Genomic DNA, 25411 nt, shown 5'->3' with positions numbered 1-25411 from the left:
ATATGTTTTGGCCTACAATTACCATGAGCCCTAGCCAGAACAGTCAATGGTAAGGGATAATGAGTGTTGCAGACCAAAACATTCACTAACCTGGTTACCTCAGTCAATTGTTTTATTTATTTTTATTTCATTTGTATCCTGCCTTTCATATGAAAGGCAAGTGATATTCCACATTAGAAAGGTGGAATTCAAAACACTTACATAGGGGTCCCAGATAGTTTCTCATCCAGGCACTGACCAGAACCAGGCCGGCTTAGCTTCAGCAAAGTGGTTGCACTGTGGGCTCTCAGACCATGCCCTGCCATATTTTAATATGGGCAACAAGTCTCCATATTAGAATCCTTACTTTTGATACTAGGTGTGTCACTGTAGTTTCTAGACAATGTGATAATGGAAAATATTTCTGAAAGAAGAATCCAGTGCATGTCCTAAACAATACTTCTCACATTTAGAACACTGATAAAACAAACACTGATAAAAGGACTTTTCTTCTAATGGAACACAATAATTCATGCTGGGGGGGGGTACAGAAGAGGAGTGACCTAGATAGTACATATTACAACTAGAACATTAATATCTGTAGGTAAGGTGAAGCAGTAAGTACTGAGAGCAAGTAAGAGACATCAGTGAAACAGATTTAAGAAGTCAAAAATGAGTAAAATGGGAGATTAGGGATGGTAGGGAGAAAATAAAACCCAAAGGCTTAGAGAAAAGGATAGGTTGCAGAAACAAGAAAGTTTCTAGCCATTAAGTGGATAGGCAATTAATGGTGCATGACTATGTTTGAGAAATGTAGCCTGCCAGAGTTTCTACTTTTACAAAATGTTCACACTTGTAGAGCTGATATAACTCCTTTACATGCAGTTTAATTCACAGTGAAAAAGGCACAATGAATCTGGAATGAAATCAGTTCAAGTATCGCTGTGTGAAGTGCCCATTTTGTGTTCCAGTCAGCCATGCTATTTTGTAGGATATTCCCACTGAATTCAACCTCGCCTTGTCCGGTTTTCCATTTTTCCTTTAACAGTCAGCAACCCATGCCCAATGACCATGCCAAGTCCTCATTGGGCTGTTTTGGTCATTCCCCCACCCCCCAGGTTATTTTTCTACTTTTGCAAGCCTTGGGATCCTGTCTTGTGCGTGGATGGCATTCTTTTGTCTACATAAGCAATGGCACTCACAGCGTGAACACTGGAAATAGAGGGAATAATATTGCTTTTAAAAGTGTAAGTGTAAATGGTCACCTTACATCAAATCCTGTGCAAACTGTGGAATAAAAGCAAAGCCCTCCCAACTTCCCCTTATTTACCTTATCATGATTTTCGATTAGGATCTCCACCACAATATTCTGAAACTTCAGGTCCATCAGGGCAGCAACAGTTTCTTCCTGTGGCCTCATTAATGTTGGTCCAAACACTACTCCTAAATTTGCTATAGTCATGAGATTCTTCTTGGCATGATTTGAAACACTTTTAAAGAACAGAAAGGAAGAAAGACAACAACCAAAATTAGGTAGAGTAAGCCTTTCAAGAAAAAAAGTTGCATTTCTCTAAGCCAGAGAAGCTAAACTCGTGTAATGACTTTTTTTCCACTTTTCTTTTCAATCTTTGAAATAAACAAAATCTGATATTTTCACCTTACAATGTAACTAACTGAATCTGAATATATACCAACACATTTAGATTTTAAGAGGGAGGTGTGAAGGCAATTTAAATTTACTAACAAATCTCCAACTATCTTCAAGTTTGCAAAAAAAACACACAAAACCAACCCAAAAAACCACACACACCAATCCCCTGCCCCCCACTCTTTTCACCTTCAATCAAACTTGCAAAAACAGCAATGCTGTTAAGCATACATTTATACAACTTCATTAATGGATTATATTACAGCCTGCTTCTCTAAGACACACATAGAACAAAGCAAGGTTCACATCTGTTTTTGCAAGTTCTGTTCCTATACAGAACAGAATTCATCTCTGAAATAATTAAGGTACTGCAGAAACAAAGGAAAAAAATATGAAAAATAAATTAGGATCCAAGATGCTTACTTTGCTAAGTGTTTCACCAAAATATCCAGCATTTCTTTGTTCTTCTCTGGAAGTTTATGGACCAAGAAGTGGATTGCATTAACACGAGACTCTGGGCTGCCACTTTCTACATAAGAGAATGACACAGTGATGCCTAGTCATGCACTTGGCAGAACATATACTCTTGGTAAAACTTATACGTGAATATTTCCGTTAGCTCTTCTTATTCCTAGATTCTCGTTTGGGGGAAGGAATGGGATAGTACCTTAATGATCTTTTAAATGCTTATTTTCTGACAACGCATGTTCTTAAAAATAAATTGATATGGTTATTCTTTCGGTGCGTTACTTCCTTTTGTCTAGAAAGAAATTGCAGGGTAAGGAATTACATTACTGTAGGAGGATTCTTTTGGCATAGTTTATGAGCTGCTTTAGGATACAAGCAGACATCAGTTGTCCTCTCTTAAAAACAACCCTGGCTATAATACTCAGAGGTTTGTTTAAGGGCACTGCACTGATATAGCATAGATATTGCTCTTTTCAGCAATGTTTTAGTCTTGGGTACCTCAAATGGAGAAAAAACATATAAGAAAGTTGTAGCCCTGACATAAGGGTATGGGATGTGACAGTAAAGAAATAAAACAGTATAGTTGTGACAAAAGAGAAGTCCACTTTCCCCCTTTAGCCTTTGCAAAATTGTAAGTGGTAACCTCTTATTCATGTGCTTTCTCCCCACTGCCTAGTCCCCTCCCCATTGCCTTTTGCCACCCTGTCTCTTGATCAGCTGTCCTTGCATTCCTCTTTCTCTTCTTCCCTCCAAGCATGTTCTAACCTTAAATGTTTTCTCAGTGCATTGCCTACTCTGCACACTTTGTTGCCAGAGAACTCAATGGCCCTTAACTTTCCCAGGTCCCAGAACTTCTTCCCAGTCTTCAGCCCAACTTTGTATGATATTTTAATTGCAACCAAACTGACAACTCTCCCTTCCCTCACAAAAGTAGAATTGCAAAACTATTTAGTTGTCAGAGCAGCTGGACATTTCATGCCACCACACCAGTTCAATCAAAGAGTATCCGAGGCTTCTCTGCCATATGCAATACAACATAGATTCTCCAGAAGAACAGTTTGCTGTATAACACAAACCTTATATGGCCATTATAACTTATGTCATTCTCTTTAAACTTTAAAGTTGTAAGAATACTAGATTGATAATTTAGGACAGACTTCAAGGTTCTGTGTAATTTCCTGGAGCTTCCTCCGGCCTCCTCTTTGCATTTTTGCAGTCATTTCATTTCATAAACTGAACACACACTCAAACTATTGTTCATAAATAAAACTTATATGGTATTGTGTTTGTGCAGTGAAGCCTCCAACACAAATTGACTGAGCTGATGTGATGGCATAGAACGTTCACAAACGTTTCAACTACTCAGGAAACAGTTTTGCCAAAATGCTTGCAGTCAAAACATTTGGGAAATAAGGAAAAGTCCTTACTATGGATTAAAATCTCTCATAAACCCTAGGAGAACCTGTAACTTTGTGGGGCAGACTGAGGATGTTGAAGAGAACCTAAGAGGAGGGGAAGTCAATGGGCAGGGAACCCAGAGGCAAGTTGGCTGCCGAAAAAAGAAAAAAGGGAAAAAGGCCAAGTGGCAATGACAGAAACAGGAAACCAAGAGGAAGAGAGGTAAAGGAAAATATTTGGGGAAATGGGCTAAGGAGATAGTTAACTGAAGTAAGAAAGGGCTAATATGGGGGCAAGACATGGGCCAAGAAGGCATTGGTTGATAGGTCTAGAGACTAGTTTCTGACAGAAGCAGTTGTAACTTTCACATAGTAACTCTGCCAGTTGCAGATTATACTGTCATTGCATCAGTGTGACTTAATAACCAAGGTGGCAATGAGAGTGAAGAAGCTGGGGGTGGGGGGTGCTGAATTTCTTATGTATGTACATGTGCGTCTGCATGCACGTGTGTGCTACACTCACACACTCTGATTTGAGCTAACTAGCCCAACCTTTGCAGGCTTCTTCTAGCAAATACTTAATATAATTATGGACAACCTTTCCAAAAACTTCTTTTGAAAATCTATAAAAATATTTTGCTACAAAGTTTATTTATTTATTTAAAGTTACTTTAAACTTAGAATTTTTGAATACTTTGCACTTTATGAAAGTATGTGTGTGTGATGTTATGTCTGAATCACTAGATATGGTAATACCCCCAGAACATATTAATTTCTGAAATTATTATGAGATGCCAATACATCACTCTTTCTCCAAATATGCAAGAACTGTAAAAAAATAAATTATTAGGAGGTAGGAATCTTGTTTCTTCCTTTTCCAAATCTTTTAAAGGACTTGTTTTCAGAATACTGTGATTTCACTTGCCTCATTTTTTCCCAGTAGTGCCAGAGGCAGAACAAGTCTACTAAATATCTGATCGATATTTTGCCAAAACCTGTTCCCCAAAGTGACATTTTCGCCTTAAAATTATTTAAGATCATGCTACTTCTGTGCTGCCTTCTCCAGGTCTTTCTTCCAGCTAAGTGTTGAGTTCTACCTGCAAATTAATTATTTCGAGGACTTATAATGAAATGCTTACTTTGGATATGGACTCCACAAGGATCGCGCTACAAAGAAACACCTGGTAACAGGAGATTTTAAGATGCAAAATTCTGCCATTCTCATTATATATTATGTTATTAAGGTTCATGTGAAAAAAATTAACAAACAGGCATGCGAAGGTACTTCTACAGTAAGGCAAATACTTGATTTCAGTAAGCCAGACATGTCATAGCTAGTATAAACAGTAATTTAATCAAAGATTACTGTCAACATCTCACAAAATGGGAGCATTAATATGCAGAACATTTCTCCACTTTTGAACATTTTATATATTTACATGAATGCCTATATCTTAGGGGAGAGGGAAGGGGGAAGAAAAAAATATGCTATTTTCAAAGGACTTCAATTTAAAGGGTTCTGAGTACTAGTCATTTACTTAATTTCTTGAAAGGCATAGTTTATTTGAAGCTACTGTGTCCCTGATCCCCACTGTTACTATTTTAAGATTTGATTGTGAGTCAAATATTTACTGGCAGGAACGATGAACTCTCCATGTAAATCATACGTCATTAAGGGCTCTGGAAGGCTTCTGTTAAGACAAAAGAAGTGGAATTATTAAGTAACAATAAAATAACACTTGCTAATTTGTATTAGTATTCATTCCAAGTACAAACATGCCAAGAGCAAACCCATATATTTACCCTACTACATTATATTCACTGCACTGTTTCACTGAACTGTGCCCGCTTCATATAAAAATGTAAGGAATCCCTAACATCAGATATCCCCTTGGCATCTGATGGTGCATTTGGCACCATCCCTATACTGTACAGAAGTGGGGAAAAGCTTTCGGTCCTATTACCAGGGCAACGAAATGAGCTGTCCCATTACAGTGGCACTAGAATCCTTATGTGTTTTGGAAGTTAGTCCATACATTCAGATTGTTAAGAGTTTATTATTTCCACAAAATATCAAAGATATTGGCCAGTATCCAATTGTGACCACCCATGAGTGGCCACCCCGACTGATTCCACTGCGCAAGCGGCACCCACCACTTGAGCAACAGAGATTTAGCACTTCCACAGTATAAACACTTGTTTCTGGAATGGGGCAGGTCAGCATTGCTCCCATAAGAAGAGTTCCACCAACCTGCCCTGTTCCAGAAACAAGTGTTTCTGTTTGTTTCAGGGCTTGCCCCTGGAAACGCGAAATCTTTGTTGCACAAGTGGTGGGCACTACTTGCGCAACAGAATTTATGGGGCTGGCTCATGGAACAGATGTGGCGGTGGGCCCCACTTGCGGACTGGCAGCATTAATTCTAATTCTTTTTTTTTTTAAAGTTAATTTTTCAACTCAACAAGAGAATATTTAAATCATCAGTCCTTCATAGCTGCAGTTAAATTAAAGCAATCAATATGCTTAAATTTACCTCAGGTATTGTTTCATTGCACTCGTTATTGTCTTCACTTCCCATTCAATGGAATTCTCTAGATCAACTTCATTACATGTTTTTGCATCTAGAAAATAAAGGGGCAGGGAAAGAGAAAAAAGAGGATTAACACTGTCATTATTAACCCACTCTGTAAAACAAAAGCTTTATAAAGGGCAACATAGGATTTTGATCTCACTGACACCATACAGGAATCAATTCCATATTGCCCTTTCCATCAGGCCAATAGTCCCAATACAGATTGTAAGTGTCATCTGTGCATCAGTATGCATCCTGCAACCAACCAAGCCCACAGCATAATGCAGATCATATGGACTTGGTTCAGCACTGGTGTGAGTCCAGCAAACAACCAGTGTGGAGAAATACACACAACTGCATATACATGTTAGTTGTTTATTGCATTACATCAATAAAAAGAAACTTAAGAAAGCTATTTGTACAGTGACACTTTGAGAGGGCTGGAATGATAGTTACTTTTATAATAGTAAAAAAAAACACCTTATTGCTCAGGTGCAGTATAGTAAAACAAATTCACATTATGATGCCAGTTGCTGCACAATAAATTACTGGAAGATATGCACTAGAACTATGGTACCTAACCAGTACTAGGGAGGGTGCTCTCTTGCAGGCTGAATCTATAATTAAAAGGAGTTATACATTCACATTTCTTCTTTTACTGTCAAACAATCAGTGTTACACAATACATTGACCACTACATAGATTTCATTTTCCATAAGTAGTCGGAGGTTCGGTAAAACTGAGCTGTAAAATGCCTTAATGATAAAAAAAAGATGCTTCCTGACAAAGAAAGAGAAATGAAACTAAGCATAGATTTTATTTTTAAAAAATACAGGTCTGCACCATCATTTTATCTTGAAAATGTATCTCATAGTCCAATACTTCATGAACTGATTGCTGTACCTTATGATTTTTAAAAATACATTTCAATTTGTTTGTTTTCTTATGGAACGTGACAGAAAACACAAAAACTACTGCAGTGGTAACTGACACTGATTGCATTTTGATCTGTTCATACATTTTAGATTTCATATATAACTGAGCTTGTCAGAACAGCAACAAAACAAATTAGGGCCCTTTATTAAAGTTGGAGTCCTTTCTAACAGAGACGAAATAATTCTCTTCTAAGCAACGTGCCAATCAATTAATTCTTGTAACTGACTATTCTCTCTCATTAGATCAATTATTTAAACATCATTTTAAAATACAAGCCAAACAACGTTTTCAACCGACTTGCAAGTATTAACCACTATCCAAAAGACATGCCTAATTTTGTTCTTGTCTTTCAGCATATTTTCCTCCTCCAAATCTTGAATAGTCTTAGCACAGCACAGCCTGGGGAAAGGGAGCAAATCTGTGAAGAGAGAGGGCACTCCCTCCTACTTATTCATACCTACCTGGAAAAGTTTTCTCACTACAAAAAGCTGTGCCTTGCCAAGTCGTGATGCCAATTCATTTTCCCTTCCCACCCAAAACTCATCTCTGAGTCAAAATGACCTAGCACTTGACCCCAGGAAGCAAGTTGGAAGGCTGGAGAAAGGGTACTAGCAGGTAGAAGTGGCTGGGTAGGAAATGCCAAAGAGTCTTGTAGCACCTTAAAGATTAAGACATTTATTCTGGCATAAGCTTTTGTGGACTACAGCTCACTTCATCAGATGACTTTACTCTCTGGAAATGGTTATAAAATGGTGGTAGTAGGAGACAGAGCCCTCCATTCCCCCAACCACCATCAAATTTGGTGAGCATTTTGTTAATCTTTATCAACTCTCAAGTTAAATATGAATGTGATGGTTTTTGTTTTGTTTGTTGTATGGGACAGTTATTCAGGGATTAGCTTCAAATACATACAATGAGATTTTACCTGATGTCTTTTATAGAGCTCTCTGGATAAGAAAAAAGATTTATTTAATAAGGATAAATTATATGCACAAAGGATAGGTTTTCTCTCATTTTGCTATGGTACTACATCTATGCTATGGGTTGAATTCAAGCTGTTCACAAAAGGAACCCTCCTGCTCCCGGAAGATTCTTTTATCAATAGAAATGTATGTTTGAATCCAAACCTGTGTCTTTGCTCTGAGGCAAATTGTACTATTCTGCATAGTTGAACACTTTGGCACTTGTGAAAGTTTGCTGTAATTTAGGGTATTCAATAGTTATTTTTATCACCTCACTGTGCAATGAAATAAATGTTCTGAGAAAGTAGGTGTATTTATTTTGGTGATACTGGGAGCTATCGCAGGATAACTGCAAAATAAACAATTAAAATTCTAGGCAGTCCCTATTTGGTTTTTCACAAGCACCTGAAACCAGCAGCTTCATAAGACAACACTATTTTTAAATTGTATTCTTTATGTCCTCCTGAAAAAAGATTGGGCAACCCTAATTCTGTCTTTAAGTTCTATATAGCTGCTGGTGGAATTCAGCATAATCGCTCACATACTGAATAAAAGAAAGACTTAGTACCACTTTGACAAGTATTATTAATTTATTATATTTGTGTCCCAGCTTCTTCCAAGGAGCTCAGGGAGCAAACACAGGGTTATATAGTTTTATCCTCAGAACAATCCTACCAAGGTAGGTTAGGCTGAGAGATAATGATTTGTCCAAGGCAACCCAGTGAGCAAAATGTGAAACTAGCATCTCTCAGTCCAAGCTCATCACTGGTTCCTTAAGATCATACTACTACTACGCTAGCTTAGTTAAATTTCTAGAAGTCAGATGCAGTTCCAAGCTTTTCTTTATGAAACAATGACTTTGTCCCAAATAAATAAGAAACAGTGTCTTAATGCCACCAACAGGAAGTGCCAGACCTTTACAGTCCTTCATCATAAGGAGGTCCCTTAACAAAAGCTGATTTTTTGACAGTAGCTTTAAAATTCAACAAGCCACACACAATGAACGTATGTTCATCCTATGGATCATATATAAATAGAAAATGGCCCCAGGAGAACCTAGGAGTTCCGCATGCTGCTAGCTCAATTACGCATTAAGGATGTACAGTGTCTTGCATAAGTATCCCCCTCCTTGACTTTTCCAATTTTGTTATGATACAACCTAGAATTAAAATGGATTTAATTCGGATTTCATGTCACTGATCTACACAAAATAGTCCATAATGTCGAAGTGGGGGGAAAATCTACATATTTAACAAAATGATTTACAAATGAAAAACAGAAAAGTCTTGAGGGAGGTAGTGGGCTCTCATGCTGGAGGCATTCAAGATGAAGCTGGACAGCTACTTGTCAAGGATGCTTTGACTTAGATTCTTGCATTGAGCAGGGGGTTGGACTCGATGGTCCTTCCAACCCTACTATTCTACTATTCTATGATTCTATGATTGATTACATAAGTATTCACTCCCTTTGCTGTGACACCCCTAAATAAGCTCTGGTGCAACCAACTGCCTTCAGAAGTCACGTAATTAGTTGAATGGAGTCCACCTGTGTGCAATTCAAGTGTCACATGATCTCAGATTAAATACACCTGTTTCTGGAAGGCCCCAGAGTTTGTTGGAGAGCTTAGCCCCGCTGGTCATGCTCCTACCACTTGCAGCCATGTAGTCCTTCCGGGGTGTAGTCCTTCCGGGGGCAAGTCCCAAAATGAGAGGAAATGCTCATTTCTGGAAACCACGACCTGCTCCTTTCATAAACAAGCCTTTCTGCTCATTTTAGGGCTTGGCCCCAGCATAGAGATGTGAAGGCCCATTAAAAAAAAACAGAAAAATTTAGAAAAAAACACACAGGTTTGGGGGTTTTTTATTTTATCCCAAGGACCATTTTTGTTTTTTTCTGAAAAACTGAAAAAATTGAACAGCTTTGAATTATGAAATATTTTCTTTTAGAATTTAAGACAATGTGTTTATATGTTGTGTTACCCAGCCTTTACTCTCCCCAAAATGTTTTCTAAAAACTATATAATAAGAATGCTTATATAAAGACTAGAGATACAAAATGTCTGGAAATAATGAAGCCATTGAGATTCTAAAACAAAAAACAAAAAAAAACCTTCTATGTAAGATTACCAGGATATTTATTTCTTTCATTCCTTAATAAAATTATTGATCGAAAGTATATTTTACTGGTAGACATTTATGCTCAGTTTCCCAGCATGTGAGTAGAGTCACCATTGTGCATTCTTGACAGTTTGGGTTTTGTTCTATAGAGTCCTGGGCTTGTTCTGGTTAGATGCTGTAGCAGTCAATTAATGTAGTTCTAATCTAAAACCTTCATGTGAAAAATACACTGTAGGTTATCCAGCTACTGTCACCAGATGCGACAGAACAGCATGTGGGTTATCTCACTTACGTTTCTTTTTTAAAAATTAACGGTGAGGCTTGGGTCTATACAACTCACTGCCACAGTTTTTAATAAAGGTTTCAATTAGACCTCACCACTGGGGAATGCTGCCTCAGCTATAAAACTTTTTAACTGCTGGAACTAGGATAAACCCTCTCTACCTAAAGGATACTCGGTAGCCTGGCTCCTACAGCATAGGCATGGGATTGACACTGCCGCTAGAGAAAAATTTTCAAAATGAACAAAAGTAAGATGTTCATTAATGGAAACTGTTTACAAAAGTGAATAAAATGTCACTTTTCAAATAATAGGTTGAGATTGCTTAAAGGTTCTTAAGTTAAATATGATTGCTTACCTTTCCTAAGGCCGAGTCTTTCCTGGCTAAATAAAATCTCAATAGCTTTTCCTTCAGATCAGGTTTCCCTAAGCTCCACCCCACAAACAGGAACAGGTTTAGGAATTTCCCTAAACTTCTTTAGAAATAGGAACAGGTGCTGTACACCAATCTTCCTCTGCCTCCAGTTCTTCCTGCTTCTTCTGGCTTCTAGAATGATTCAGACATTTCAGGGATTACTTGCTGATGTTCTGATCAGACATTACATAGGAACCTAAACTATGTTATGTATATCTTGGTTTGCCCATAAATTATCATGTTTGGTACATTAAATGTAAAAGTATAGTTTATTCAGACAATAATTACAAATTTACTAACTTTATTTACTTTTAAAAGTTTTAAAATATAATGATAATTTTAAGAGCAAACCAAGTTATACATAAAATAACTTTAGGAACAGAAGGGCTACTTTATGTTCCTAAAGCAGCCCTCCCCAACAACATCTGCCCACCAGATAGTTTGGGCTACAATGCCCAGCATTCCTTGCCTTTGGCAATACTGCTTGAGGCTGACGGGAGCTGAAGTTCAAAATATCTGGAGGGCGGCAGGTTTGGGGAGGCTATTGTAAAGCAACAAAATGACTTTAGATCTGTAAAGAGCACTAAAAAAATAAAGAGAGGTTGCTTACCTGTAACTGTAGTTCTTCGAGTGGTCATCTATGCATTCACACATATGGGCTCTGCGCCTGTGCAGAGCCGCATTTGGGAAAGCTTCTATAGCTAAGGAACGTCTTTGGCCAGAACCCTCCCCCACCATCACACAGCACATGTCTCAGTGGGTTCCCACCTATCTCCTCAGTTCCTTGAGACTGCAAAAAAGAAATCAGTCTCGGATCTGAGGATTCCTCAGCATTAACACCATAAGCTATTGACACCAAAGAGGGGATGGTGGGTGGGCTGTGAATGCACAGATGACCACTCAAAGAACTAGTTACAGGTAAGCAACCTGTCTTTCTTCTTGGTGGTCTCTGTGCATCACACATATGGGTGATTAACAAGCCAACTTACTGGAGGAGGATAGGTGTCCTATTAGAACACAGAGGAGAGCACCACTCTTCCAAACGTACAGTCCAATTGAGCATGCATGTCCAGCTTATAATACTTCACAAAGGTCGATGGGGTAGACCAAATGCACTCGATGCAAAGGCACCTGCCCATGGAGTTGGTACGCTACTGTAATTGTTTGAACTATCCAGGCAGCCAGCCTCTGGGATGACGCGGGCCACTCCTTGTTAGGACCTGCATAGCAAAGGAATAATCCTTCTGATTTTTGAAACGACTCAGTTTCAGCTTTGTAGAAAGCTAATGCCCTTCAAACGTCCAGATTATGGAGATGTTTCTCCAGGTCTGAAGACAGTGACTGGAAGCACAATAGGTTTGTTGAGATGAAATTCAGAACCACTTCGGGAAGAAAGGTGAATTCTGGTTGAACGCTAGCCTTGTCTTATTCTCAGGCGCGCTCACTCCACCACTGACACATTTGCAGCCACATGGCCTAAGAGACACTGAATGGTGTGAGCCGACACTTGTAGCTGCTGGTACAGAGCAGTCGCCAAGGTGATTAACTGATCCAAGAGCTTTTGAGGGAGATACATGCGACCTGTCCTCAAGTCCAATTTTGCTCCGATGAAAGAGATTAACTGTGTGGGAGACAAAGTCAACTTCTCTTTGTTGAGGCAGAGGCCCAGAGTGTTGAGAAGATTCAAAACAACTGCAATGGCATTATCCAGAAACTCCTTGGAGGGACCTACAAAAAGCCAGTCATCCAAACACGGGTGGATCTCAATGCCCTTGACATGGAGGTGCGCACGGACTATCGACATGCATTTTGTGAACACTACTGGAACTGTTGCTAGTCCGAACGGTAGCACACGAAACTGGAACATGTCAGTTCCAATTGCAAAACGCAGGTATCTTTGATATGCTTCCTCTGTGCCAATATGGAAATAAGCATCCTTGAGATCCACCGCTGCAAACCAGACACTGTTCCGAATGAGGGGGAGGATCATTGCCAGCGTAGTCATTCTGAATCTTTTGGGGATGATAAACTCATTAAAGAATCTTAGATCTAAGATTGGATGCAGTCCTCCGTCCCTTTTGGGAACTGTAAAGTACCAGGAGAAGAAACTCCTGTGCGTCTGAGTGGAGGAGATGCGCTTGATGGCACCCTTCTGAAGACGTGACTCCATCTAGAGATGTAACGGTTCCAATGGTGAAGTTATTCTGACAATTCCCATGGGAGTGGGGGCATCGAATTCTATTTTCTATCTCCAATGAATGCTCGCGAGCACCCAAGCATCTGATGTGATTGCCTGCCACGCTGGCAGAAAGAGAGAAAGACCATTTTCAATAGTTACAGTAGGCGGAGGTGGGGAGGTACTTAAATGTTTCAAGTCAAAGACGCTGCTTCGAAGAAGTGTCAGTCTTAGCCTGAGACTGACAAAACCTAGAGGAAGAGAACTGTTTCCTCTGCTGATGTTGCTGTGGCTGGCACTGAGGGATACAATCCACAGATTGCCGCATGGCTGATGCCGAAACCAAGGCCTTAGTTTGTAAGACTGTTGTTGGGGCTGTCCTATGCCCATCTTCTTTGCCATTGACCTTGCTTTTTGAACAGAGCCTATCTGGTCATCCTTTTTAGAATTAAATAAACCCTCCCCATCAAAGGGTAAGTCTTCAATTCTAGACCGGGCCTCCGGTGTTAGTCCAACTGAACAAAGCCATACATGGCACCATAAAGCCACAGAGCCTACCATTCATTTTGCATTACAGTCGGCCTGATGACGTGCAGTTTTAATTTGTTGATGGGAAAGTTTAACTTCTTCTGCTTGAAACATCCTGGCCAGCTCTCTCTGGTTACCTGGGAGGTAAGTACACCAAGAATCTATCTTCTCCCATAAAAAGAGTTGATACTGTGACATCATGGCCTGATAGTTTGCAACACGAAATCTTAAGGCAGCGGATGAGTAGAGTCATTCCATCAGATCAAGCCTGCGTCCCTCCTTGTCAACTGGGGTACATGCGATTTTTGAGATTGACCTTGGGCAGATTCTACTATTACGGAGTTCAGCCGAGGATGGGAAAAAAGAAAAGCAACATCTTTTTCTTGAACATTACACACCAACTCTAGATGCCTCAGAGGTAGGGGCCATCGAAGGCGGAGTATTCCAAGTTTGTTTCACGGTCTGGCGAAGAGCGGGAAGAAAAGGAATCACCACTGGCACAGATGTTTCCATGTATATGGCATCAAACACCGGATCTTGTCTATGATCCATGGGTTGCTGCACATCGATTCTGAGAGACTGTGCCATTCGCATCACCTGCTCCGAGAAATGGCCCATATCCTCTGAAGGGGAGGCTCTGTCTTGCGTGCCTACAACCTCATCTGGTGATGAAATAGACGGAACTAGAGAGGAATAGGACGAGGAATCTGATTGATAATTCTCTGCGGAATCCTGGGAGATACGTCTCTGGTCCACTGTTTTTAGTTGGTCACCCTGCTGTTGCATGGAAGAGATGGCAATGGGCGGTCTGGCAGAGCCTGGTCAGCATAACCTCATGGCTTTTTTAATGAAGACGAGTGCGGAGGGACCGGAGATGGTGGCAAAAAACCATCACCTGGTGGGTGCGAGACTGTAGCGGAAGGGCCAGTTCTGTACTGAGAAGTTGCTCCTAACTACCTGGTTCGATCACAGTACAGATCGTGATCTCGACGCAGCCGCCACTCCTCACGTTGGTGAGATCAGAATATTCATTGTCATGGTATCATAGCAGAGATCAGAATATTCATTGTCATGGTATCGTAGCAGAGATCAGAATATTCATTGTCATGGTATCGTAGCAGAGATCAGAATATTCATTGTCATGGTATCGTAGCAGAGATCAGTATCGAGGGACAACATCCCTGGAAATAGAAGATGGTTGAGACCTTCCATACCGAGGTGACTGTGAGTCGTGATCCAGTGGCACAGATGGAAATCGTGAGTGACAATCCCGAGGAGTGGAATCGGTTCAGTGTTGAACAGGAGAATAATCTCTGATCTCACCCTCAGAAGCCATAGAGAGAGGCTCTAATGGCGCCGCAGCCAACGGTACCGATGAGAGCCTTCAAATCCGTGAATTTAGAAGAGAGGGAAGAGGAGGGATCTCTGACTCTGAAACTCTCAGTGGGGTCTTTTTAAGCTCCTTTCTCTTATTTTTCTTTGGAACAACTTCTGGCACAGGCTTGAATAGCCTTTTTGGCAATCTTTTTGGCCACCGAAAGAGCCAAAGAATGACCCAAGGTTGGAGGGTGTGTCTGCCCCACCTCTGATGTTGATTGAGGGGATGAAGCTGCATAGGTTGCTGTATCTCAGCTTGCGCAGAGGCACCCGACTGAGGTCGAGATTTTTGTATATCCACTGCTTCCAATGCCCTTTGCCACAAAATTGCCTTTAATCAGTTCGAGTGATTTTTACGGGCTTGTTTAGAGAAAGACTGGCAATGATGGCACATCTCTACAACATGAGACTCCCCAAGGCAAAGGAGGCACAAAGAGTGTCCATCAGATGGGGGGAGTTTACCGCCACAGCGGACGCACTTTCTGAAGGAGGCCTTCAATGCCATATGTCGGAAGAAAAAAGAAAATAACAAATAACTATACTAACTACTTTTTTTTTTTTTTAGGGAAGAAGTAGAAAGAACTAGAAGAACAAGAAACTAAGAACAAGAAGAAGACCTCAGCACCAACTCGCACAAAAAATGTGGACAGCATTCCCAACGAGGCAACTGTGATGGTGGTTGAAAAGGAAATGAGGAGATACGTGGGAACCCACTCAGACATGCCCAATGGGATGGTGGGGGAGGGTTCCCGCCAAAAACGTTCCTCAGCTATAGAAGCTTTTGCAAGTGAGGCTCCGCACAGGCACAGAGCACATATGTGTGATGCACAGAGACCACGAAGTATTGCTTATTTTTCAATTTTTCACAAACTTCCTATTTTTTCGGGGGGGGGGGGGAATGGAAAAACCCCATTTTTTCCCCATGGCCTCAACATCTCTGCCCTAAAAATACTACATCGTGGTTGCACGCGGAAGGGGCTGCAGGTGGACCACAACCAGCGGGGCTGGGCTGAAAGTACAAGGCCCCTATTGGATAGTGTCCCTACAGTCCTAAGTCACATATAGCCTTCCTCATAATTTCATGCAGCCTTTGGCCTGATTTCAAAAGCCCTAGGCATGTGATCACTTCTTACCTCTGGCAAGAGTGATCTGTCTGTTCCTGGCAGCATGATGGGCAGGAAGCGGGGGGGGGGGGGCGGAGAGAGAAGGAGGTAGGAGAAAAAGAACAGTGGTGATATGGTGGTGCCTCCACTTTTAGCTCTGGTCTCACGCACCATTGAAATGCAGCTTCCAATGGACTACCTGCAAGGGAATATGGCCCTCGAGAGAGAAAAAGGTGTCCGCCCCTGCTATAGGGGGCGGGATTTGGCTAAAATGTGAGGGGGAAATCAGGGAGTAGGGTTTGTGGATTACATAAAATGGACCCACTACCTTTACTCTCATAATCTGAGCACTGGCCACAGGTAATACATGAACTTAGGCTTAGTCTACACATACAATAGGATGAGGTAGTTAAGTTCATAAGTGGTAGAATGGACTGTATTCATTTCAGACTACAGGTGGGAGGGTTATATGTTTTAATGTTCCCCTAAGGCAGGGGCGGAAAACCAGTGGCCCTCCAGATGTTGTTGGACTCCCTTCAGCCCCAGCCAGCACGGCAAAATAATTGTCACACATGACAGTTTTATCAGATTTTTTCCTTTGTCAGTCTAAGCATCTATTGCCAATCATAATTGTTACGTTGGAGAAAAATAGTTTCTGGTTTCAATGTAAGTGAAAGCAGATGACGAAATCCTCATTTAAAAAAAATTGCACTAAGTGCAATCTGAGACTGTTTTATTTGGATTTACTAATGTTGGTACCGATATTCAAGCCAAACAAGAAAAATCGAATGAAACAATGGTAGTCTAAGATAACTTAAAGTCACTTTGAACCTATAAACAAACACTTTAATACTCACAACTAACAATGAAAACTTTATCATACTGCCTTTTCAACCCTGTAATATTAACTGGGACCACTGCCAAAAGCAGGCAAAAGTCACACCTACCTTTATCTATAAACCCCATTCAGCTTGCGTTATAAGTGGAGCTACACTATGGTACACTCTTGGCTGAAAAATACCTGTCCCCGCACACAAATATGCTACCTGTAAGCAATGTGGGGCTAAATAAACATAGCACAACTGCATAATAAAATGTGGATAGTCACTTTGAAAGAAATCTGAACTTTCAAGGTACAATTATTGTATTTAGTGGAAAGTGCTTTCACAGTATAAAAGAACTAGAACAGTGAGCCTCTCTTTGAGGCAGATACCATGTGAAAACACAAATAATTCACTGTTTTAAAAACGAATCAGGGAACTACCTTCAGTTGTTTCTTTGATATTTAAAAAACACTCAAGTTTTTTCTCTGATAGATAATTAAATTAGTTCCTTATGAGAACGCTGAATCCCAGCATAGCCAATTTCATCTGTTTTGTCTCAATGTCTTTGGATAATCTTCCATTTCACTTCCTAATACTTCCTCAAGAACGTGACGCTTCAAGATACGGAAAGGTTGATCTGCATTCTTTGAACACAACAGAATTGCTAACAGTGATTAAAAATATCAAGCAAATAGATACTTAGCAAGATCGAGATGATAAATTGACATGGCATGGGATATAGGATCTCAAGCCTGACACCTTATCATAACTCCTGAAGAGACAGCCTGTTAAGAGAGAGTCATACAGGTGGCAAGGATTTGACAGCAGCATATAATATACAAGTGCTTTGCCATTCACATAATGTCTGGGGTAATGAAATGAATTCACTTGCTGGTTTCCTCTAGTTTACTCTGCCAAAGAACACTGTGTTATCAGCACAGATGGAATATGCATGGTTCTGGAGAGGAGGCTGTTGCAAACTAGCTTCTCCGCATATCAATGAATCCTTGAGAATCAGACCCGTGCTGCTGTCAAGTGACGGGTCTGGGAAAGTGGGAAAGCTGAAGTAATCCCACAGGTCTCATCTGACTGTGTGTACTGTCAAGTGCTCTGGACAAGAAGTCTGGAAATGCTGCAGTCTTGACTGCTGTAGTGGGGTTGGGTGATAGGCAGGTGAAGAATTTCATCCAAGTACCCAGACCTTGAGAAGGGTGATGAGGTGTAGTCAGAATTGTGGGTTGGGATTAAAGTAAAAGGTAAAATTTCACCCAAAAAAGGTAGAGGGAGGAGAAACTTACAACATCACTACCTATCAAAATAAGAAAAGATATTAACATAGAAGGCCTGCACTTGATAAATGTGCAGTGAAATCCAACTGGGGAATTTAAACTGGAGCAATTTATTCAGCCACAGTCAGAAAAAGGTTTGTTCTACTTCAGTCCTTAGCCTATACCTTTCCTCTGCATATGAAGCTACAAGTAAGACCAAGTTGCTTAGATCTACTTTAAAAAGTTCTTAAATTTACCATCTTCAATTTCACAACATTACCCTGATTTATTCTAACATGATGGGGGGGGGGGGGGGAACGCTTAGGAACTAAATTTTAATCCTTCTAGAAGTTTTCATCCAGTAGATATAAACGAGGAAAATCTTTAAATATTAGATAAGTTCTTTATTAAACACACACAAAAGATAGCAGGCAAAATATGGCATAGTAAAAGTAGATATAAAAATAAGAGGCATACCCATCAACAAATTCAGAAGTCTCTGGACCTTTGAACTCACCCCCACAACTCTGTATAGTCCTTGGTCATTTATACCTAGTAGGGAGACAAAAGCATAAATAAAAGGTATTTTGGCTAAGAAGAAGTATGGTATAATAGAAATTTAAGCTTTAAAAGCACTACTGATCAGTCAGTCTCAAAGCGCCATTTATCATCATAACTTCTCTATGAAGAATGCAAGATGCTTAGACCTACTGCAAGGAGCTTAGTAAGGAGAGGCTCAGAAAAGAGAAGCAGAATGGAAAACAGCTTCTTGACTGTTTTATTTGCAGAATTGTTTTGAGAATTATTTCCTTTACCTAGAATGAGAGGAATGCAGACCTTCATTTTAAAAGTCCTGAAAGGACACAAATATAAATAGTTTTCATTGGATAAATAAATATTTATTGGATATGGATAAAATAAGCTGTGGGACTGGGCAGATTTGGAGTCTGTATTGAACTATATGTACACAATCCAAAGGCTAGAGTAGGATCAAGCTACATCAGACTGCCCACCGCCCCTACTCCATTAAGTGTTATGTTTTAGTAGTAACAGATACGATAGACTGTACCACAACACTTTTCAACCAGTAGAAACACATGCATATCAGGTACCTATGTACAAAGGATCACTACATTCCTCTTCTAAGTATGTCCAAAGAACCAAGCAGTCTCTCCTTAAACAAAAGCAGGAGGACCCATCAGAGTTTAACTATGGAGGCAGAGACCTGCGTATTTTCGTTCTTCCAACTTTCTGTCCTTTACACCATATCAACATCCCTAAATAGTCTTTGATTCCACTCTGCTTTGCATGGTCCTTTTATTGCAACGATAGTTTGCTCCCAATCAGATCCCTACAGTATCTAATACTAAAACATTTTAGTATTACCATTCTAAATTAGTATTTAGTATTCCTGTGCCCTCTTTGTGCATGTATAACAACAACATGCTAAAATGTGTGTCATACTTGCCTCTAAGGGCCTTGGAATGTGGGCTGTGTAAAGAGGGAGGAGCATGGAGGGAGTAAAATGCCAATTTGAAAGGAAGGCGGTTTGTGCCAGAGGGGGAGGCAACAGGTGAGTGAAGAAGAAGAGAAAGAAGAAGAGTGGTGAAGAGAAAGAAACCGGTAAGGCAGCCTTCAGCTAGAAGAAGAGTGAACCACCACAACATAGACCAGCAACAAAAGACTAAAGGAACTGGACAAGTAACTGTTGCTTGTCTAGCAACAGTAACACTGCACTTCACAGTGAAATGTGGCTTAGAGATATTCAAATTTTGTTCATAGTTCTTCTAATCATTTTCTTCACATTGTTATTTACCAAACATTCTGAAGTTAAATAAATACTGTTAGATATATATGTGTTTGTCTCTTAACTGATTGCAATCTGTCTAGAGATATGAAGGCCTGGAAAAATGGGGGGACAGGACAGTTTTTCCCTTTTTTCCCCAAAGTCCATTTTTGTGTTTTTCCTCAAACTTGGAAAAATTGAACAACTTTGGATGATGCAGTATCTTCTGCCTGTTTTCCACCTCCCAGCTGAGCAGAGTAGAGCAGAGGAAGCTGCTCCAGCAGGTCCAGGGACTACAGAAGCAATCAAGCAAGCTCCCAGAGAGTGGGCGATGAGTGAACAGGGAGAGAAAACAGGAGGTGATGAGGGGAATTGCAGTGGAAAAGGAGACAAAGGAGACAAAGGCAAAGAGCTGAGCAGAGCAGAGGAAGCTGCTCCAGTGGGTCTAGAGACTATAGAAGCAAGCAAGGTCCCAGAAAGCGAGCAATCAGAGCAAGCGAACAGGGAGAGAAAACGGGAGTTGGCCAGGGGAGTTGCAGTGGAAGAGGAGAAAAGGCAAAGAGGTAAGCCCAGGGGGCTGTCCTTTTCCTTCTGCATGGCTGTGAGCTCCCCAGGTGCTCCTGAGAGCTCCAACTTAATTGAGGGGATGTGGCCAGAGTCCTCTCAGCAGCTGTGTGGACAGGAGGTTTCAGTCTGTTTCCCGCCTCCCAGCAGAGCAGAGGAGAGGAAGCTGCTCCAGCGGGTATAGGGACTATAGAAGCAAGCAAGCTCCCAGAGAGCAAGCAATCAGAGCAAGCGGACAAGGAGAGAAAACAGGAGTTGGCCGGGGGAGTTCAGCAGGGGAGGTCAAGGGGGAGGCCCCCAACATTTTTTTTCATTTTTAAACAATTCTTTTTCTTGTAACACACACTTCCATACTAGTGGGAGTCTGTTTTTAACCTCCAGTGAGTAGAAGACCAGGCACAGGCTACTCTAGACCAATCAGAAAGCTAGACACAAAAAGGGAATAGAGGCTATGGAAGGAAAAGACTCTCTAGTGGTGGTGACCTGCAACGTTTGTGCCATGTTTGTTTTTTTGCCTGAGAACAACATAGCCTACACGGACAATAAGTGCAAGTTGATCACACTGTTGGAAGAAAAAGTAAGAGGACTGGAGCGGCGAGTGTCGACCCTCCAGGGAATAAGAGAACATGAAGAGTTCTTGGACAGAACTGTGGAACTACAGCAGCAAGGTGAAGAACAGAAGCTAGAAGAGCGACAGCAAGCTGAGGCAGAAGAGGAAAATGCTGAGGTGAGGAAAAATGAAATAGAGCATACTCCTTGGAAAAGGATGACAGTTAGGAGCAGAACTAGAAGCCACTCTGCACCAATGGAGGCAGTGGAGCTATGGAACCATTTCCAGGTACTTGAGGATGAGACTGGAAGACAGCCTTCAGAGGAAGAACCTGCATGACAGCGAGCAAGAGGCTGAAGGTCAGTCAAGCAGCGTGATGAAACCAAGGCCTACAACAACAACAAAAGAACAGAAGTAGTGGGAGACACTTTCCTGCATGGGATCAACACCCAAGTATGTCGCGAAGCCTCATGGACTCACCAGGTATGCTGTCTTCCAGGAAGACGTGACTGAAGGGTTACTTGCACTCATAAAGCCCACTTACAGGTATCCCTTACTTCTCATCCATGTGGGAACAAATGATACCACCAAGTGGAGCTACAAAGAAATCACGTCAGACTTTGAAGCTTTGGGAAGGAAACTCAAGAGCTTTGGGGCCCAGATAGTTTTCTCATCCATCCTTCCAGTAGTTAGAAGAGGGACAGAAAGGGAAAGAAAAATACTCCAGGTGAACGACTGGCTATGAAGGTAACGCTGGCGTGAGAGATTTGGATTCTGGGACCACGAGCTATACTTCCTGGAATCCCCTGTTGAAAGGGGATGGGCTGCACCTCACAAAGGCTGGGAAGAATGTGTTTGGCCAGAGCATGAAGAACTTCATCAGGAGGGCTTTAAACTGAATCCTACAGGGGAAGAAGACGTAAAATGGGGGGTAACAATGGATGAAGGCTCATGCACCAAAATGGAGAGAACAGCTCTAATAGCGCCCAATAATAGTCTTCAGAAACATGTAGGAAGAAAGCCAGACTATAAAGCACATGGTCTTCAGTGTCTATTCACTAATGCCCAGAGTATGGGAAACAAACAGAACGAACTTGAACTCTTAATACAGGAGGGAAAATATGACTTGATATGTGTAACTGAAACCTGGTGGGATGACTCCCATGACTGGAATACAGCAATTGAAGGATATAACTTGTTCAAAAAGAACAGGAGGAACAGAAAGGGAGGTGGAGTTGCACTATATGTTAAAAATATGTATCTCTGCACAGAAATACAGGAGGATGAGCTTAGTAGCCCTATTGAGGGCATCTGGGTTAAAATAAATGGAGCAAAGAATAAAAGGAACATGGTGGTTGGAGTCTATTACCGGCCACCCAATCAAGGAGAAGATGTGGATGAAACTTTTGAAAAGCAAATTCCCAAGGTTTCAAGGAAGCATGATGTAGTAGTAATGGGGGACCTCAATTTCCCCAATATTTGTTGGGAGACAAATTCTGCAAAACATGGCCCCTCCAAGAGATTCCTGACTTGTGTTGCTGATAATTTCCTCCTACAGAAAATAGAGGAAGGAACTAGACAATCAGCTATCCTTGACTTGATCCTAACCAACAGAGATGACTTAGTGGATAAAGTAGCAGTTACAGGAACTCTGGGGGAAAGTGACCATGTTATACTTCAGTTCCCGGTTCTTAAGGAAGCAAAAGCCAAGTGTAGCCAAACCCGTACCCTGGATTTTAGGTAAGCTGATTTTAATAAACTCAGAACAATGATCAGTAAGTTGAGGTCCCATGGAAAGTGACTCTAACGAGAAAAGGAGTTCCAGATGGGTGGGAGTTTTTAAAAAAGGAAATTCTAAAGGCACAATTACAAGCAATTCCAACAAGAAAAAAAGGCAGAAGACAACAGAAGAAGCCAATGTGGCTTCACAAAAAGCTTAGAGATGACCTGAAGACAAAAAAGGACACATATAGGAAGTGGAAGGAAGGCCAAGCTACAAAGGAAGAGCACAGAATTGCAGAGATGGCATCAGGAAGGCTAAAGCTGAGAATGAGCTGAGGTTAGCGAGGGATGCGAAAAGTGACAAAAAGGCTTTCTTCAGATACGTGCATAGTAAAAGACAGAGGAAAGAAATGGTGGTTCACCTATTAAATATGGATGGCAAAATGATAACAGATGACATAGAAATGGCAGAAGTGCTCAATTCCTACTTGGGTCAGTCAGGCTGAAGGGGCAGGATTGCAGCTTGAGATAGATAGGGATATGGTCAAGGAACACCTAATTACTTTGAATGAGTTCAAATCTCCAGGGCCAGATGAACTGCATCCTAAAGTAATAAAGGAACTGGCAGAAGAACTCTCAGAGCCACTGTCTATTATCTTTGAGAAATCATGGAGGATGGGTGAAGTGCCAGATGACGAGGAGAGCTAATGTTGTCCCTATCTTCAAAAAGGGCAAAAAGGAGGAACCTGGGAACTACAGAACAGCCAGGCTGGGAACATTCTGGAGTAGATTATAAAGCAATCCATCTGTAAGCATCATGAAAACAATGCAGTGATTACTCAAAGCTAACATGGATTTGTCAAGAACAAATCCTGCCAGACGAATCTGATCTCAAGTTTTGATCAGGTAACCTCCCTTGTGGACTGTGGGAATGCTGTGGATGTCATATACCTCGACTTCAGCAAAGCTTTTGACAAAGTGCCCCATGATATCCTGATTAGCAAACTAGCTCAAAATGGGCTAGATGAAACAACAATCAGGTGGATTCACAGTTGGCTACAGAATCGGACTCAAAGAATGCTTATCAACGGGATCTTCTGAAGCTGGGGAGAGGTAACGAGCAGGGTACCGCAGGGCTCAGTCCTGGGCCCACTGCTCTTCAACATTTTTATTAATGACTTGGAGGAGGTGGTACAGGGAATACTGATCAAATTTGCAGATGACACAAAATTGGGCGAGATAGCTAATACTTTGGAAGACAGAAACAAAATTCAAAGTGATCTTGAGAGGCTAGAGTGCTGGGTAGAAAATAACAGAATGACATTTAATAGGGATAAATGCCAAGTTCTGCACCTAGGAAAGAGACCAAATGCATAGTTACAAGATGGGGAATACTTGGCTCAATAACACTACAAACGAGAAGGATCTTGGAATTGTTGTCGATCACAAGCTGAATATGAGCCAACAATGTGATGTGGCTGCAAAAAAGGCCAATGCTATTTTGGGCTGCATTAATAGAAGCATAGCTTCCAAATCCCAGGAAGTACTAGTTCCCCTCTACTCAGCACTGGTTAGGCCTCATTTGGAGTACTGTGTCCAGTTCTGGGCAACGCACTTTAAGAAGGATGCAGACAAGCTGAGGGTTCAGAGGAGGATAACTAAGATGATCAGGGGACTGGAAACAAAGCCCTATGAAGAAAGACTGAAAGAACTAGGCATGTTTAGCCTTGAGAAGAAAGACTGAGGGGAGATAGGATAGCGCTCTTCAAGTACATGAAAGTACAGAGAGGAAGACCAGGATCTCTTCTTGATCATCCCAGAGTGCAGGACACGGAATAATGGGCTCAAGTTACAGGAAGCCAGATTCTGGCTGAACATCAGGAGAAAATTCCTGACTGTTAGAGCAATACGACAATGGAACCAATTACCTGGGGAGGTGGTGGGCTCTCCCACACTGGAGGCATTCAAGATGAAGCTGGACAGCCATCTGTCAGGGACGCTTTGACTTAAGATTCCTGCATTGAGCAGGGAGTTGGACTCGACAGTCTTATAGGCCCCTTCCAACCCTACTATTCTATGATTCTTTTAGACTTTAAGTCAAGGTGTTTATATATTGTTACTAAGCCTTTACTTCCCCTATCCCAATGATTTCTAAAAACTATGTAATAAATAGACATTTATAGAAAGACTAGAGATGTAAAATGTCTGGAAATAATAAAGCCATAAGGAAAAATGTTTTTTAATTCTCTCTGTAAGATTCTCAGCGTAATTATTTTTTCCATTTCTTATTAAAATTATTGATCCAATGTATCTTTTACTGATAAACATTTTGGGATACTCCAAATTATGTTCAGTTTCCCAACATGTAAATAGAGCCACCGTATCATAATACAGAAGAAAATGAACATTCTTGACAGTTTGGGTTTTGTTCCACAGAGTGCTGTTTCTGGACTTGTCTTCCTATGCCTCCAGTTTTTCCTGCTTCTAAGAAAATTCAGATGTTTCAGGGACTAGTTGCTAAATTTCCCTTTGGTCAGACATAAACTAGGAACCTAAAATATGTGACGCTCCTAAAGTGGCCTTCCTCAACCTGGTCCCCTACAGATATTTTGGACTACAATGTCCAGCATTCCTCATCAATGGCCATCCTGCCTGAGGCTGACAGGAGCTGAAGTCCAAAATACCTGGAGAGCACAAAGTTAGGGAAGGCTGTCCTAAAGCAACAAAGTGACTTCAGATCT

The 25411-nt window shown here is 41.0% G+C and overlaps 1 protein-coding gene across 1 annotated transcript in view; it reads right to left on the bottom strand.

The window, feature by feature from the left end:
- The window catches only part of ARHGAP10 (Rho GTPase activating protein 10), a 164500-nt gene that overhangs the window by 58193 nt on the left and 80896 nt on the right, over window positions 1-25411 (bottom strand). The window contains exons 14-18 of the mRNA XM_084856240.1: window positions 18526-18600; window positions 6024-6111; window positions 5125-5183; window positions 2051-2156; window positions 1310-1469 (exon numbers count right to left, since the gene is read on the bottom strand). Coding sequence (XP_084712366.1) covers window positions 1310-1469; window positions 2051-2156; window positions 5125-5183; window positions 6024-6111; window positions 18526-18600 — 488 coding nt within the window. The remainder of the gene's footprint in view (window positions 1-1309; window positions 1470-2050; window positions 2157-5124; window positions 5184-6023; window positions 6112-18525; window positions 18601-25411) is intronic.

The sequence above is a fragment of the Heloderma suspectum genome, chromosome 5 (genome assembly GCF_057233095.1).
Source record: "Heloderma suspectum isolate Gila_16-S chromosome 5, 16-S_ref, whole genome shotgun sequence".
In the NCBI taxonomy this organism is placed as follows: Eukaryota; Metazoa; Chordata; class Lepidosauria; order Squamata; family Helodermatidae; genus Heloderma; species Heloderma suspectum.
The sequence above is the reverse complement of the archived record's forward strand: the minus strand, read 5'-3'. Positions and strand labels throughout refer to the sequence as shown.